Consider the following 13,269-nt stretch of genomic DNA (forward strand, 5'->3'; position numbering starts at 1 on the left):
CCCAGGAGACTTTGAGACGGAGCCCAACACTTCACATAGAAAACAGCACAGAGGCTCTCTTCCTTGAGAAACCACAAAGCCAAGTTCTTTCCACTTTGCACTGGTTTGACTCCAGTTCAGCTTAGGGGCTTAGGGTGATGGTGGTGGATGGTGGTGGTGGTGATGATGATGATGATGATTCGTAATTCTTTTACAACATACAGGCTGTACATGGTTAACCATTTGCATCCAGGCAGATAGGCGTTGCTTTTAAATAGGAAGTGACTTAGTGACTTTCTTGTGGCAACCCTAGCATCTCGCTACCCGTTTCTTAATGGTCACTTCTGGTCACATCTGTTGACAGAATGGTCCTCACACTCCTAGGGCTGGAGCTTGGACAACCACTGAGGCAGGGGTAGCTGGCCAGTCCACAGTGGATCTCAGCATTTCCTGGGGTAAGCATGTATCCCTTCCCAATTTTTTTCAGACATGTCTTAGTTTCTCGGACATTCTCACGCATGGTAGGGATGTCTGGCATCCTATGGGATGTGGCATGCCAGCCAAGCTTCCACACAGTAAGTCCGCACAATTTTGTTTCGTGCCAGTCCTTGTGGTTTTAGCAGAGAAGAGCATGTTTTCCCGAAGATAGTTCTTTCTGCAGGGCCCATCAAGGGTTTCATTCTCACCGCCTCACACCAGAGCTTTGGAGACGGGTGGTCACTGCTTCTTTCTTTGGGAAATATCTGAGAGACACCAGTCTAGAAAGGAAGTGTGTGTGTGTGTGTGTGTGTGTGTGCCTGTGTTTGTGTGTGTCTGTGTGTGTGTACATGCCTGTATCTGTCTTTCTGTGTGTATGTGTCTGTATGTGTATGTCTGTGTCTCTGTGTGTGTGTGTATCTGTGTGTATGTGTGTGTGCATTCCTGTGTCTGTGTGTGTATGTCTGTGTCTCTGTATATGTGTACATGTGTGTGTGCCTGTGTCTATGTGTGTGTGTTTGTGTGTGTCCCTGTCTGTGTGTCTGTGTCTTTGTGTGTGTCTGTGTATGTGTGTGTGTCTGTGTGTATATGTCTGTGTATGTGTGTGTGTCTGTGTATGTGTGTGTGTGTCTGTGTATGTATGTGTCTGTGTATGTGTGTGTGTCTGTGTATGTATGTTTGTGTATGTGTGTCTGTGTATGTATGTGCCTGTGTATGTATGTGCCTGTGTATGTGTTTGTGTCTGGGTATGTGTGTGTGTCTGTGTGTATGTGTGTATGTGATGTGTATGGATGTGTGTGTGACTGTGTATGTATGTGTGTGTCTATGTCTATGTGTCTGTGTATGTGGTTGTGTGTGTTAGTAGGAACTGAACCTAGGAGTTGTGCATGCCTGACAAACACTCCACCACTGAGCTTTATTCCAAGATACATTTTTACTTTTTACTTTGAGACAGGTCTCACTAGGGTGTGCAGCCTGACTTCAAATTCACAATGTGACCCAGGCATTGAACTTGCTACTCTTCTGCCTCACCTTCCTCAGTGCCGAGGATCACGGCCCTAGGTCACCAGGTCCAGCCTGCTGCTTTTGCAGTGCTGGGAGTGAGGCACAGACCTCATGAATGCTAGGGAACTGTTCGAGCCTGGCTACACCAAGTCCAGCAACGCAACGCTTTCCTGAATATTTTTTAAAGATTTCTTTATTTATTATGTATACAGTGTTCTGACTGCATGCCAAAAGAGGGCATCATATCTCATTACAGATGGTTGTGAGCCACCATGTGGTTGCTGGGAATTGAACTCGGGACCTCTGGCAGAACAGCCGGTGCTCTCAACCTCTGAGCCCTCTTAAGATTTATTATATACTTTTCATCATGCATACATATGTGTGTCTGGGAAGGGATATAAACACATCAGTGTGAGTGTCCAAGGAGACTAAAGGTGTCGGATCCCACAGAAGTCAGAGTTATAAGCAAACAGTCAGGAGCTGGCAAACGTGTGTGTTGGGAACAGACTCCAGTCCTGTGCAAGAGCGGAGCTTGCTCCTGATAACAGAGTCATCCCTCTGAACCCCAAAACTGCAGTTCTTTGTTTAACTCAGTACACAGAGGGATTCTGAGAAGCCAAGTGCTAAGGTAAGACAGAGGCAGTAAGAGATTTAGTCAATGCAAGACTGTGGGTGGGACATTCTGGAGAACAGCACCCTAAATATAAAAAAGGCACAACGCCTGCATTCCAGCTACCCTTGAAGTGGTTAAAGATTTGATTCCTGCAAATAAATAAAGGAAATACTAGCTGTGCATATAACACCAGCCTGTATTCCCAGAATTTAGTAGCTAAATGCAAAGGATTATGGGTAAAGCTCCACCGTGTGTCAAATAGTGAGACCTTGTCTCTAAAAACAATAACAACAAAAATACAGCACAGAAGTGAGCTGCCAAAAAAGAAAACAGATCACTGGAAAATACCTTCTGGGTTCTTCCTAACCACCAGCTCAAAAGCAGAAGGAAACAGAGTTGCCTTTCAGCTGCACTGAGGTTGACCGAGCAGAGAAGCCAGCATGCCTGTGATTCCAGTGAACTTAAAACACACACACACACACACACACACACACACACACCAGCAGTGTAGCAAGGAGACGCCCAATGGAAGGAGCTTTAACTAAGCCAATGTTGTTGAAGGTCTGTGGAAATGGCATAGCAAAGTGACCCAGCTGTTGGACGGCAGGCGATGGGGAAGTTATAGCACAGCTCATGGTCTCGGATAGGCTGTGGTCTGTCGGCTAGGACCCCGGCATGCTGTCTACCGGGAGGAGCTTTGTAAGGTGACAGCAGTAACAGATGGAAAGCAGTGATCTCAATGCCCAGCATGTGTCTGGAACTTGATTTACATCCTGCACACAGCTGTACACACACACACACACACACACACACACACACACACATACACCTTGTCTATGTATACTCCTCTGTACCCATCTGCACAGGCACTCACTCATACACACCTAGGCCAGTGTGTACTGTGCATGCTTATACGTGTATATACACACATATATTCACACATGAACACACCCATACATACCATCAGAAATGCTCACACATAGACAACACATGCAGGCCTATAGACATGTGCAATAGATTTGTGCATGCATACACAACTATTCATGCTTACATACCTACAAACATGACACCAATGCATCTATGTATATGTGCATACACACACATACATATATAGACATGCACACACATACACATCTGGGCACATGTATAAAATCTCTCTCCTTCTGGGCTGTCTCTCTCTCTCTCTTTCTCTCTCTCTGTCCTCTCTCTCAGCTGCCTTCTTTCTCCTTCCCCTCCCTCTGGGTGCCTCTCCCTCTTTCCCTCCCTCTCTGGGCTGCCTGTCTCTACCCCATCTCAAAGCCAGTTGCAGCCATCCCCCCCGGTTTATCCTTTCACTCTCTGGTACTAGCTAAGGCACTAACTGCCATGATAGTGAGATGTGTGTCACCTTCAGAATCTGCTTTCCTTGCACAGTGTACACAGCAAGAACGGCTCTAGGAAACCACACTACACAGTACACAAAAGATTTGTTTTCCACTGTGTTGAAAGTATTACTAGTATTAAATTTTCCCTAAGTAGTGGTTTCTTTTTCTACGTGATTGAAAGAATTGCCTCTGACATGTTAGAAGTCAGAGGGAGAAACGAGCTGGCCCAGGACATGAGCTCACACTCCATCTTGGTGACCAGCACTGCTCCGTTCATTGAAAGGGGGAAGTGGCAGTGTGCCTGTGTGTGTGGTTTCAGACCTTAAATGTGAAAGCCATGGAAGAGTTTAGCTTTTCATTTGGATGCTGGGAGAAGAAAGAGGGAGAGAAGAGAGAGCAGAAATGAGGGAGGGAGAGCAGAGGGGGGGAGACAGCGTCTCTGCCGTGACTAAGAGCTGGTTTCTGATCTAAAGCCAGTGAGGGGAGTGGGCACAGCTTGAGTAGCGATGTGTTTTCCCAGGTCCGAGAGACAGGATCTGCTTGGATGTGATGTCACTGGGGTCAGCACGCTACTGAAAGGTAGTCACTGTGACTTGTGACACCACCCCTTCCAAATCAGGCAGTGCAGCACTACAGAGACCGCAAGCCACTGTATCCAGCCTGGCGCTGCTCGGGGACAGGCTCCTGGGAGCCCCTTCGTGCCTGCTTTTTTTGGGGACAGCATTTTCCGAAGCCCTCTTCAGAGAACACGGGCTGAAAAAGTCCCATAAGCAGTAGGTTTGACCGTGGCGAAGGGAAAGGGACACAGATCCGTGTTGTTGCCCTCAGCACCCCAAGGATCACTCAGAATCTATCCCAGATATCCACCTACCCCCCTTCTTCTGTGATATGTGAGACTATGGGGTGACTGGAGATTCCTCCGATGGAGCTACCATCTGATGACGTTAAGCCAGGAGCCACTAGGGTGCACCAAGAGTTGAGAACACGACCTTCTTGTGTTAATGGGGTTTCCTGTGCGATTCCTTCAAAACTGAAGCTTTGCGGGTTGGAAGGGAGAAAGCACGCATCCAGTGGACCTCCAGGCCTCACCTGACAGCAGGTTTCCCAGAAACCCACAGCCAGCAGTGGCCTAGGAAGCAGTCCTTTCCCAGAGCAGGGCACCGTTGACTAGGTGCGCACGCTCATCTCAAGATCCCCATTATCCCTGCTCTGCACCAGAGAGTAGATCCTATGTAGCTCTCTCCTGTCTCCAAGAGACCTCGTTCAGATCCCAGAAACTCCAGGCACACAGGCTAACTGCAGTCTAGGCTAATGGGTGTACTCTGCTGATAGGATTCCTGGGTCCCCCATCTCATGCTCACCCATCCCTACAGTCTAGGGCTCCCCGTCCGAGAGGTCCAGCCCATCCTGGGTTCAACCCATTCACTCAAACTGGCAGTGGTCACCACATTCCAAGGGTGCCTGGGCTGTCGTTGAACTATCTGACATTCTTCCTAGCATTCATGCCATCTCTACTTCCAAGCAGAGTCCTACTTTAGGGCAGAGTCAAAGACCCTCTTTCAAGTCACAATCTCCCATGCCATGATGGATGCCCTTCCTAGCTGCCCCTCTGCTTCTGAAGCCAAACACAACTTCACTATGCTTGCCAATCACCAAGGACCCCCTCCCAGCTCCTAATCAGTGTGTAAATCTGGCCAGGGCCAGGTGCAGAGACTGGTGCTGACCTCATTCTGAGCCTGATGGTTTCAGTGGTTTTGGCCTAAAATTTAAACAAATGTTCGTTTTGCTGAGCTCTGTACGAGTCTGCTATCACTGCCACCAAGTTGACAGGCTAAGTTCATACAGCTAAGCTTCCTGGTTTTCAGTTCTGCAGCCAGGGACTTGGCACCAGCCTCAGCTGCAGGGCAGGTGGGCATAGTGCCATGGTCTCTTCTGGGCCTCTAAAGGAGGATCTGCTGTGGGCAGACCTCAGTTCCCGTGCCACGACCCAGATTCCTATTTCTACAACAGCTGTCAGAGAGGGCCCTTGCCAGCCTCCTCAAGAAACCCGCTTGGCTTGTGGCTCCTCAACCAGTTTCGATATGAGCAGCAAAGGATGCTTCCCTCCCAAGCCTCCATCTCTTCCCAGGTGGCTGCACCTCCAGACCTACTTATGTCTGCACAGCCCCTTTGGCCTGGTGAACTGACGTGCTCACAGGTTCCAACAATTAAGGAGTAGACATCTTTGGAGTGGCGAGCACCGTGTTGGTGGTGTGACAGACCGCTGGCTCTGAACAGCTGGTTTTAAGTCTGAAGGCTGAGTGACTGAAGTGGAGGGGAGACAGCGGGCAGCAGGTGTGCCTGTGCCTTGTGGGAGCGGCTCAGCAGGCTTGGTGAACTTCCTAGCAAAGAAATGCTTATGCTATGTTCTTGCAGAACTTGGAGTTTTCGTCTGAGCTGTCGACTATTTAAAGGCAGGCGTGGGGGCAGGGCTGGAGACGGCTCAGTTGTCAAGAGCACTTTCTGATCTTGCCGAGGACCTGGGCCATCCACATTACTGTCTTCTTCGATTCTTGGCATTTTCAAAGGCGGAGTGTTGCTTCCTCTCTGTTCTTTGACTTCATGTAAACAATGAGAAATGCTCAATGGGCCCTGTGTCAGTCAATGTCTGTCTCGGTGTGCCTGGGAACAGGTTCCACGTGGACTGTCAACACACCCAAAGAGTGCTAGTTCAAACCCTTGGCAGCCCAGCCACTGCCCAGCTGGAGGCCCATCCATCTCTCTGTGCCGGCACCCAGTACCCAGTTCCTTCTCTGGATTACTTTCAGATTTCAGATTTAATCACAGATTTGCAATGTCTGTCACACTTCCCTTATCTGTTGTCTGGTGACTGCGAGGGCTTAGGATCGGCCTGATGGCTAGATGTCAGCAAACACATGGTTACTCACTCACTGATTCGATGCCAGGTGCCTGAGATTCCATCATGATATTCTTTTTGTGGAGGGGGGTATTTTGAGACAGGGTTTCTCTGTGTAACAGCACTGGCTGTCCTGGAACTCACTCTGTAGACCACAGAGATCTGCCTGCCTCTGTGTCCCTAGTGTGGGGACTAAAGGCGTGCACCACCGTCTGTCCTTCATGATATTCTTGGATGCGTACTGACTCCATACCTCAGTGGTGACATTCACTTTTTCTGTTCTCCAGATAAATTGTGAAACCTTTACCCTGTTCTTTTTCATGTGTATGTATGTGGAAGATGCACATATGTGTGTTCACCTGTGTGGGCACCTGTGTGTAGGCCCAAGGTTGATGTCATAAATCTTCAGGGGCTCTTCCATCTTCCTCTTTGAGGCAGGGTCTGTCAATCATACCTGGAGCATGCTTAGTCTCACTAGCCAGCTTGCTCTGCGGATCCCATCTCCACTTTTGGAGTATGACATTGCAGGCAAGTTGCCACGCCTGTCACTTACATGGGTTCTGGGATCCAGACTCTGTTCTCTTGCTTCGCGGCCAGCCCTTCTAAGCCTCCCCTCCATTTGGAAGGTTCTGAAGCAGCTCTGCTTTCCTGGAATCACGGAGTAGGCAGCCTACCAACAACGTTCTCTGAGTAGTTGTGAAATGTCCGGAGCGGACAGGAAGAAACGGAGGCCGAGAAACGGCTTTCTCTCACATTCTGAAGGTGTAACGCACTTCACCGAGACACACTCGGTGATGAGGAAGAGCTTCGGGTGCTAAACACTTCGATGTTGTCCTGGCATGCACTGCAGTGCTGTACTGCCTCAGTGGCCTGGAAGGGGAACCGTCCAACCGAAGGCGGACGGAGGCTGTCAGAGTGACAGTCTACTAAGGCAGCTGAGAGCAGGCAAGGTGGTGTCCTCATATCCTTCCCCTCACAGGACCCCTGAAGGTTTCCTCCAAAGGATAATTTGGGGCAGATTTTCATAGATTCTCTTAATATCAGTTTGTTCTTTAGAATGTCTCTGGACATGCTTGTCTGAGAACTGCGGACCTGGGAACACTTAAACGTCAAAGATGACCATATTGCACACTGGGAATCAGTGGACATACATGGGTCTTGTGTGTGATTTAGTCGAGCAATAGTAAGACCCAGAGAGTGGGCATATGTGAGGGAGAATGCTGGGAGCCTGAAACCAAGACTGACGGTGGCTTGCTGGGGTGGCTTGACTGTTCCTTATCGGCCCACAGAAAAGTAGACTGCAGGCCCTATTCCCCCAGCAGCTCTCCTCCTGGTAGACTAACAGTCTATTTTGCTCTAAATTCTTTAAAGGACAGACAGAAACATTTAATTAGGAATTCACCAACAGGTGCTGGGTATAGTGGCGCATGCTTTTAATCCCAGCACTCGGGAGGCAGAGGCAGACAGATCTCTGAGTTCAAGGCCAGCCTGGTCTCCAGAGAGAATTCCAGGACAGCCAGGGCTACACAGAGAAATCCTATCTAACCCCACCACCGAAATTCACCAATGGGGACTGGAGAGATGGTTCAGTGGTTAAGAGGACTGGCTGATCTTCCAGAGGTTCTGGGTTCAATTCTCGGCACCCACAAGGCAGCTCACAACTGTCTGAATTACAGTTCCAGGGGATCTCTGACACCTTCACACAGACATACACACAGGCTGAACACAATGTAGATAAAATAAAAATAAATAAATCATTTCTTTAAAACCCTCCCCAAAAGAAACATAAAAAAAAAAAGAATTCGGCAACATCTTTATCATCAAACACAAATTCTAACAGAAAATGTATAGGTTGCATCTCCAGAGCGTTAACTCCGCTCAGATTGAGTGATGAGGTAGATTGTGTTCAGGACTCTATGTGCTGTGGCTGCCCAGATGCCAATCTGTGACCAGTGCGATTTCCTAGCAACAACGTGCACCATTCTTGTGGTGACAGCAGTGGTTTGGCGAGCTGATGTATTTCCAGGTACTGCGTCTGGCGTTCAAGTAAACGTGACATCTCACGGACAGCTCTGACTGCCAACCTCAGCAGTGCTGAGGTCATCGTTAGCTGAGTTTCTCACTGTTGGGCCCAGCATGCTCACAACATTCGCCCCTAGACGGGTACAATGAACAAATGTTGGGTCCTTGGGAAATGCTTCACGATCCCAATCAGTAAATGTAGTTTAAGATGCTATCTCTTGACTATGATAGGCATCTGAACAATTGTCCGCCCCTGCTAGCAGGGCCCTCCAACCTGGCTTGAGGACATTCCAGATTCTCCCGTCCGTGAGGAATTCCCACGGCTGGACAGCTTCAGCAGGAGTGGGCCTGGGTTTCTGCACACCTTGTCTGGATAACATTGTTTGGGGCTGGTGTGCTTGCCGCAAACCCTCCTGACCCTCGGGCTCACGCGAGTTCTATGTCGTAGGTCAGTGTCTAGCCTCGAGAGATGTTTTAAAACTTTCACAGAACTGACTTTACTCGAATGCAGAAAGCATGGCTTATCAAAGTGTAGGTAAATATTTTGCTTGTGTGGGAAGTCTAACTGGGCATTGATGTGCGGTACAGTTGGCTGACTCATAGGCTTTAATTACAGCATTTTCCCCGCCAGTGCAATGTGCCTGGGGAGAAAATACCATGTCCCATCTCTACCCAAGCCACTTTAGTTAAGGAGCCATACTCCCCTGCCTTGGTCTTCCCAACAGATATACCACTCTTTGCCAGGTGGTGGTGGCGCACACCTTTAATCCCAGCACTTGGGAGGCAGAAGCAGGTGGATCTCTGTGAGTTCGAGGCCAGCCTGGTCTACAAGAACTAATTCCAGGACAGGCTCCAAAGCTACAGAGAAACCCTGTCTCAACAAACCCAAAGCTTTACACATCCTTCTATGTCCCACCCCCCCAAGTCTGTTCCAGTACCACCCTTCAGGGTCACCTCAGTCCTGCTGGCCCATGCACTCTCTGTAACTGGTCTTTGCCCCCTATCACTGTGTGAGGGCAAGGATATTTACATACAAGAACACGCAACAATTTTAAAACTAGCTTTAGTAGGGCACAATTACACATAGTTATCTAAGCAGACAGCTCATTCTTTCTTGAATTCATTGCAGAATCAGAATCAGTTAGCCAGTCTCTCGATTTAGAAAACCTTCCGGAGTTCTGACTGAATAGAGACCCACTCAGCCTTATCTCTCTCCTAAATCTACACACTATTGCTTTTCTCTCAGCTACTGAGATGTTCAGCATATAAACCTTGTTCATAAATATTTTGTGGTTTCTTTTTTATAATCTCTCCTTCTCTCTCTTCCTCCCTCTTTCCATCCTCCCATCTCTCCTCCCCTCTCTCCCTCTCCCTCCTTTTCTCTTACTTTATCTTTTGCTACTTGTTTTGTTTGTCGTTGATTTTTGTTGTCTTTCAAAATAGTTTTGCTATGTATCCGAGATTGGCTTTGAACCCGCCATCCTCCTGCCTCAGCCTCCTGAGTGTTGAGGTTGCAGGCCATGCACCACCACTCTGGGCTCCCAGCTTTCTGTTTCTAAGTCTTCTTGTTAGGGTAGAATCATAATGGTGTTATCCATATGGACTGTGTCTATTCATGATGTTGATCCCGGTAAGCTTCTGCCACATGCACACAGCTGCCTTCAGGGGCCAGGAGAGGGCTTCACCTCCCTGGAACTGCTACAACTAACTATAAGCCACTTGACGTGGGTGGTGCTGGGAATCAAACCCAGGTCCTCAGAACAGCAGTGTGTGTTCCTAACCACTGAACTATCTCTTCAGCCCTCAAATCAATCACAAGTTTCTTCTTACCCACATCAAGATATTTATAGATTTTCATTCTGTGAGATTTTCTTGAATAGTCTTAACTGGATTTTTTTGGGTGAAGGTTCTCACACAATTCAAAACCTGTGGGTTTTTTTTTTTTTTCTGATATGGCTTTTCTGAAGCCAAAGATTAGAAATCAGAAAGTCACGGTCTATAGCTAACCAAGTCTGGCCTGGCCCATTCATTTCTGCACTCTTTATGACTGCGTCCAAGCCAGCAGCACGGACCTGCAACACTGCGACAAAGCCGCTGGGCCTGCAGAGCCTGCCTTGCTCACCGTGCTCACTCTCCGGAGGGCTCTGCAGAAAGCATCGGAAATCCTGTTCAGTGGGTGTTTTCACATCACGTAACAGGCAGCGCAGTATGTTCCGATGGGGCAGAATGTTCCAGAACACAGCGTAACTGAAGCCAGTTTTGCCTCCTCTCCTCCGTAGCTTTGCCTCAGCTCTCCGAAAGCCTGTGCTAGCGAGTGTGTGGCCGAAAACGCCCTTCCACTTTCTATACCACACCAGGTCTGGATTTCCCACCGACACCCAGGACCGCCATGCATGAAGTGAGGAGCTGCTTTATGTCGGCCGGGAGTGGGAGCGCCAATTAACACGGGCGCTTGAAAACATGCCTTGGCTGATTCTGTTTCCATTGTTTTCCAGGAGACAATGAACTCCACAGAGGGCTACGAGGAGTACTCTGACTCGATCTTATCTGTGTCTCCGGACGACTTGCCCTTATCGGTGTCTCCAGATGACGCGCCATGCTCCCTGAAGGAGGTCAGAGAGTTCACCAGGGTATTTGTGCCGATCGCCTACTCTTTAATATGTGTCTTTGGCCTCCTGGGCAACATTATGGTGGTTATGACCTTTGCCTTCTACAAGAAGGCCAGGTCCATGACTGACGTTTACCTGTTGAACATGGCCATCACAGACATACTGTTTGTCCTTACTCTGCCGTTCTGGGCAGTTACTCATGCCACCGGCACTTGGGTTTTCAGCAATTCCCTGTGTAAACTGATGAAAGGCATCTACGCGGTCAACTTTAACTGCGGGATGCTGCTCCTGGCCTGTATCAGCCTGGACCGGTACATTGCCATCGTCCAGGCAACCAAATCTTTCCGGGTACGGTCCAGAACGCTGGCACACAGTAAGATCATCTGTTTGGTGGTGTGGGCCATATCAGTCTTCATCTCAAGCCCCACATTTATCTTCAACAAGAAATACCCGTTCCAGGGTGGAATAGAGGTCTGTGAGCCCCAGTACAAGTCTGTCTCAGAGCCCATCACCTGGAAGCTGCTGGGCCTGGGGCTTGAGCTGCTCTTCGGCTTCTTCATTCCTCTGCTGTTCATGGTATTCTGCTATCTGTTCATCATCAAAACCTTGGTGCAGGCCCAGAATTCTAAAAGGCACAGAGCCATCCGCGTCGTCATCGCTGTGGTCCTTGTGTTCCTAGCTTGCCAGATCCCTCACAATGTGGTCCTGCTCATAACCGCAATAAACACGGGCAAAATGGACCGGCCCTGCAGCGGTGAGATACACCTCGCCTACGCCAGGAACGTGGCTGAGGTCCTGGCTTTCCTCCACTGCTGCCTCAACCCCGTGTTGTACGCATTCATTGGACAGAAATTCAGAAACTACTTCGTGAAGATCATGAAGGATGTGTGGTGTGCCAGGAGAAAGAACAAGGTGCCGGGCTTCCTTTGTGCGCGGGTGTACTCAGAAAGCTATGCTTCCCGGCAGACCAGTGAGGTCATGGACAACGACAATGCCTCTTCCTTTACCATGTAACGTGGGGGATGAAGCCAACACTCCAAACGCCTTTGTGAAACCTGCTATTGTGTGTGTGTGTGTGTGTGTGTGTGTGTGTGTGTGTGCCATGTAACGTGGGGGATGAAGCCAACACTCCAAACGCCTTTGTGAAACCTGCTATTACGTGTGTGTGTGTGTGAGAGAGAGAGAGAGAGAGAGAGAGAGAGAGAGAGAGAGAGAGAGAGAGAGAGAGAGAGAGAGAGAGAGATGCCCAAATAACTATGGAAATTAAGCAAAGTCTTCCAGCGGGCAGGTGGGCACCAATAACCAAGCTCTCCCCAGTGTGGTTGATAAGAAACTTTGGTGGCTCTTGCATTCTGGGATTGGCGGTCCACAAAAGAGGCTTTGGGGGTGCTGGATTAGAGTAAAGTATTATGAACGTAAACGTATTCAGAAATGTTCGCGAAGGGGTCGCAGACCCAGTGACGGCCCAAAACAAGGACACAGCTTGGGAAAGCAACGGAAGCCCTCCTGGCACTCGCGTGATGCTAAGGGGATGTTTAACATCTCTGGTGGCAAATCGCAAAGATCTTGTACCCAGTTCCTTCTTCTCCTCTCAGCCAGGCTGTGGGACAGCAACCTGGGAGGCAGGAACCAAGTAGGAAGTGGGATCCATGGTCTTGGTGCCAGCCTGTGAGCTTGCTTCTGCTTCAGGAAGTGGTTTCCTATGGCTCCCCTCCCCTCTGAGGTGGAGTCTGAGCGGGCAAGCTGGGGTTGTGTTCCAGGCAGGGTGAAGGGCTTGGCAGCTTCTAGCATAGTTCAACATTCATCCCATGGCGGGTAAACTTGGCTGGTTTGTAGTTGAAAGTGCTTTCCTTCCAGTTCTGAAATGGAGCTGGAGATTGTGGTCACCCCGGGCTTCAGGTTAGCCCCTGGACAGTCTCCAGGACCAAGTGGATTTGTTGTTGATTTAAATCAGGACTTGAACCTGGGGTCTCACACAAGGCTCTGCAAGTGAGCTGCCACTGTGCTATAGTCTAAGACCTTTCTGACTTGGAAATCCTCCTGCTTCAGCTCTACAAAGATCCGGGATTACAGGCCGGTGCCACTGTGCCTGGAGCCGAGACTGATCTTTAGGCAGCTTTACCTAAAGTCATGGTTAGCAGTAGTAAGTCTCTCCTGCCTCATCAGAAGCTCATGGGACTCTAGTCCTTGAAGTGCCGCGGAGGCAGATGGCGAACCTGATCTGGGGATGCAGAGACACAAAGCTCGTGCCAAAAGTTGCTGACGCGAGTGTCGGAGTCCTGACGTGCTCAGTTCTGACACATG

The 13,269-nt window shown here is 49.2% G+C and overlaps 1 protein-coding gene across 1 annotated transcript; it reads left to right on the forward strand.

The window, feature by feature from the left end:
* The first annotated feature begins 313 nt into the window (after nt 1-313).
* Ccr6 (C-C motif chemokine receptor 6) lies at nt 314-11,979 on the forward strand. Its single transcript, XM_038338373.1, is given in 2 exon segments — nt 314-442; nt 10,855-11,979. Coding segments are annotated over 2 exon segments (1,254 nt in total).
* The last annotated feature ends 1,290 nt before the right edge of the window (nt 11,980-13,269 follow it).

This window comes from Arvicola amphibius, chromosome 8, assembly GCF_903992535.2.
Source record: "Arvicola amphibius chromosome 8, mArvAmp1.2, whole genome shotgun sequence".
Classification (NCBI taxonomy): domain Eukaryota; kingdom Metazoa; phylum Chordata; class Mammalia; order Rodentia; family Cricetidae; genus Arvicola; species Arvicola amphibius.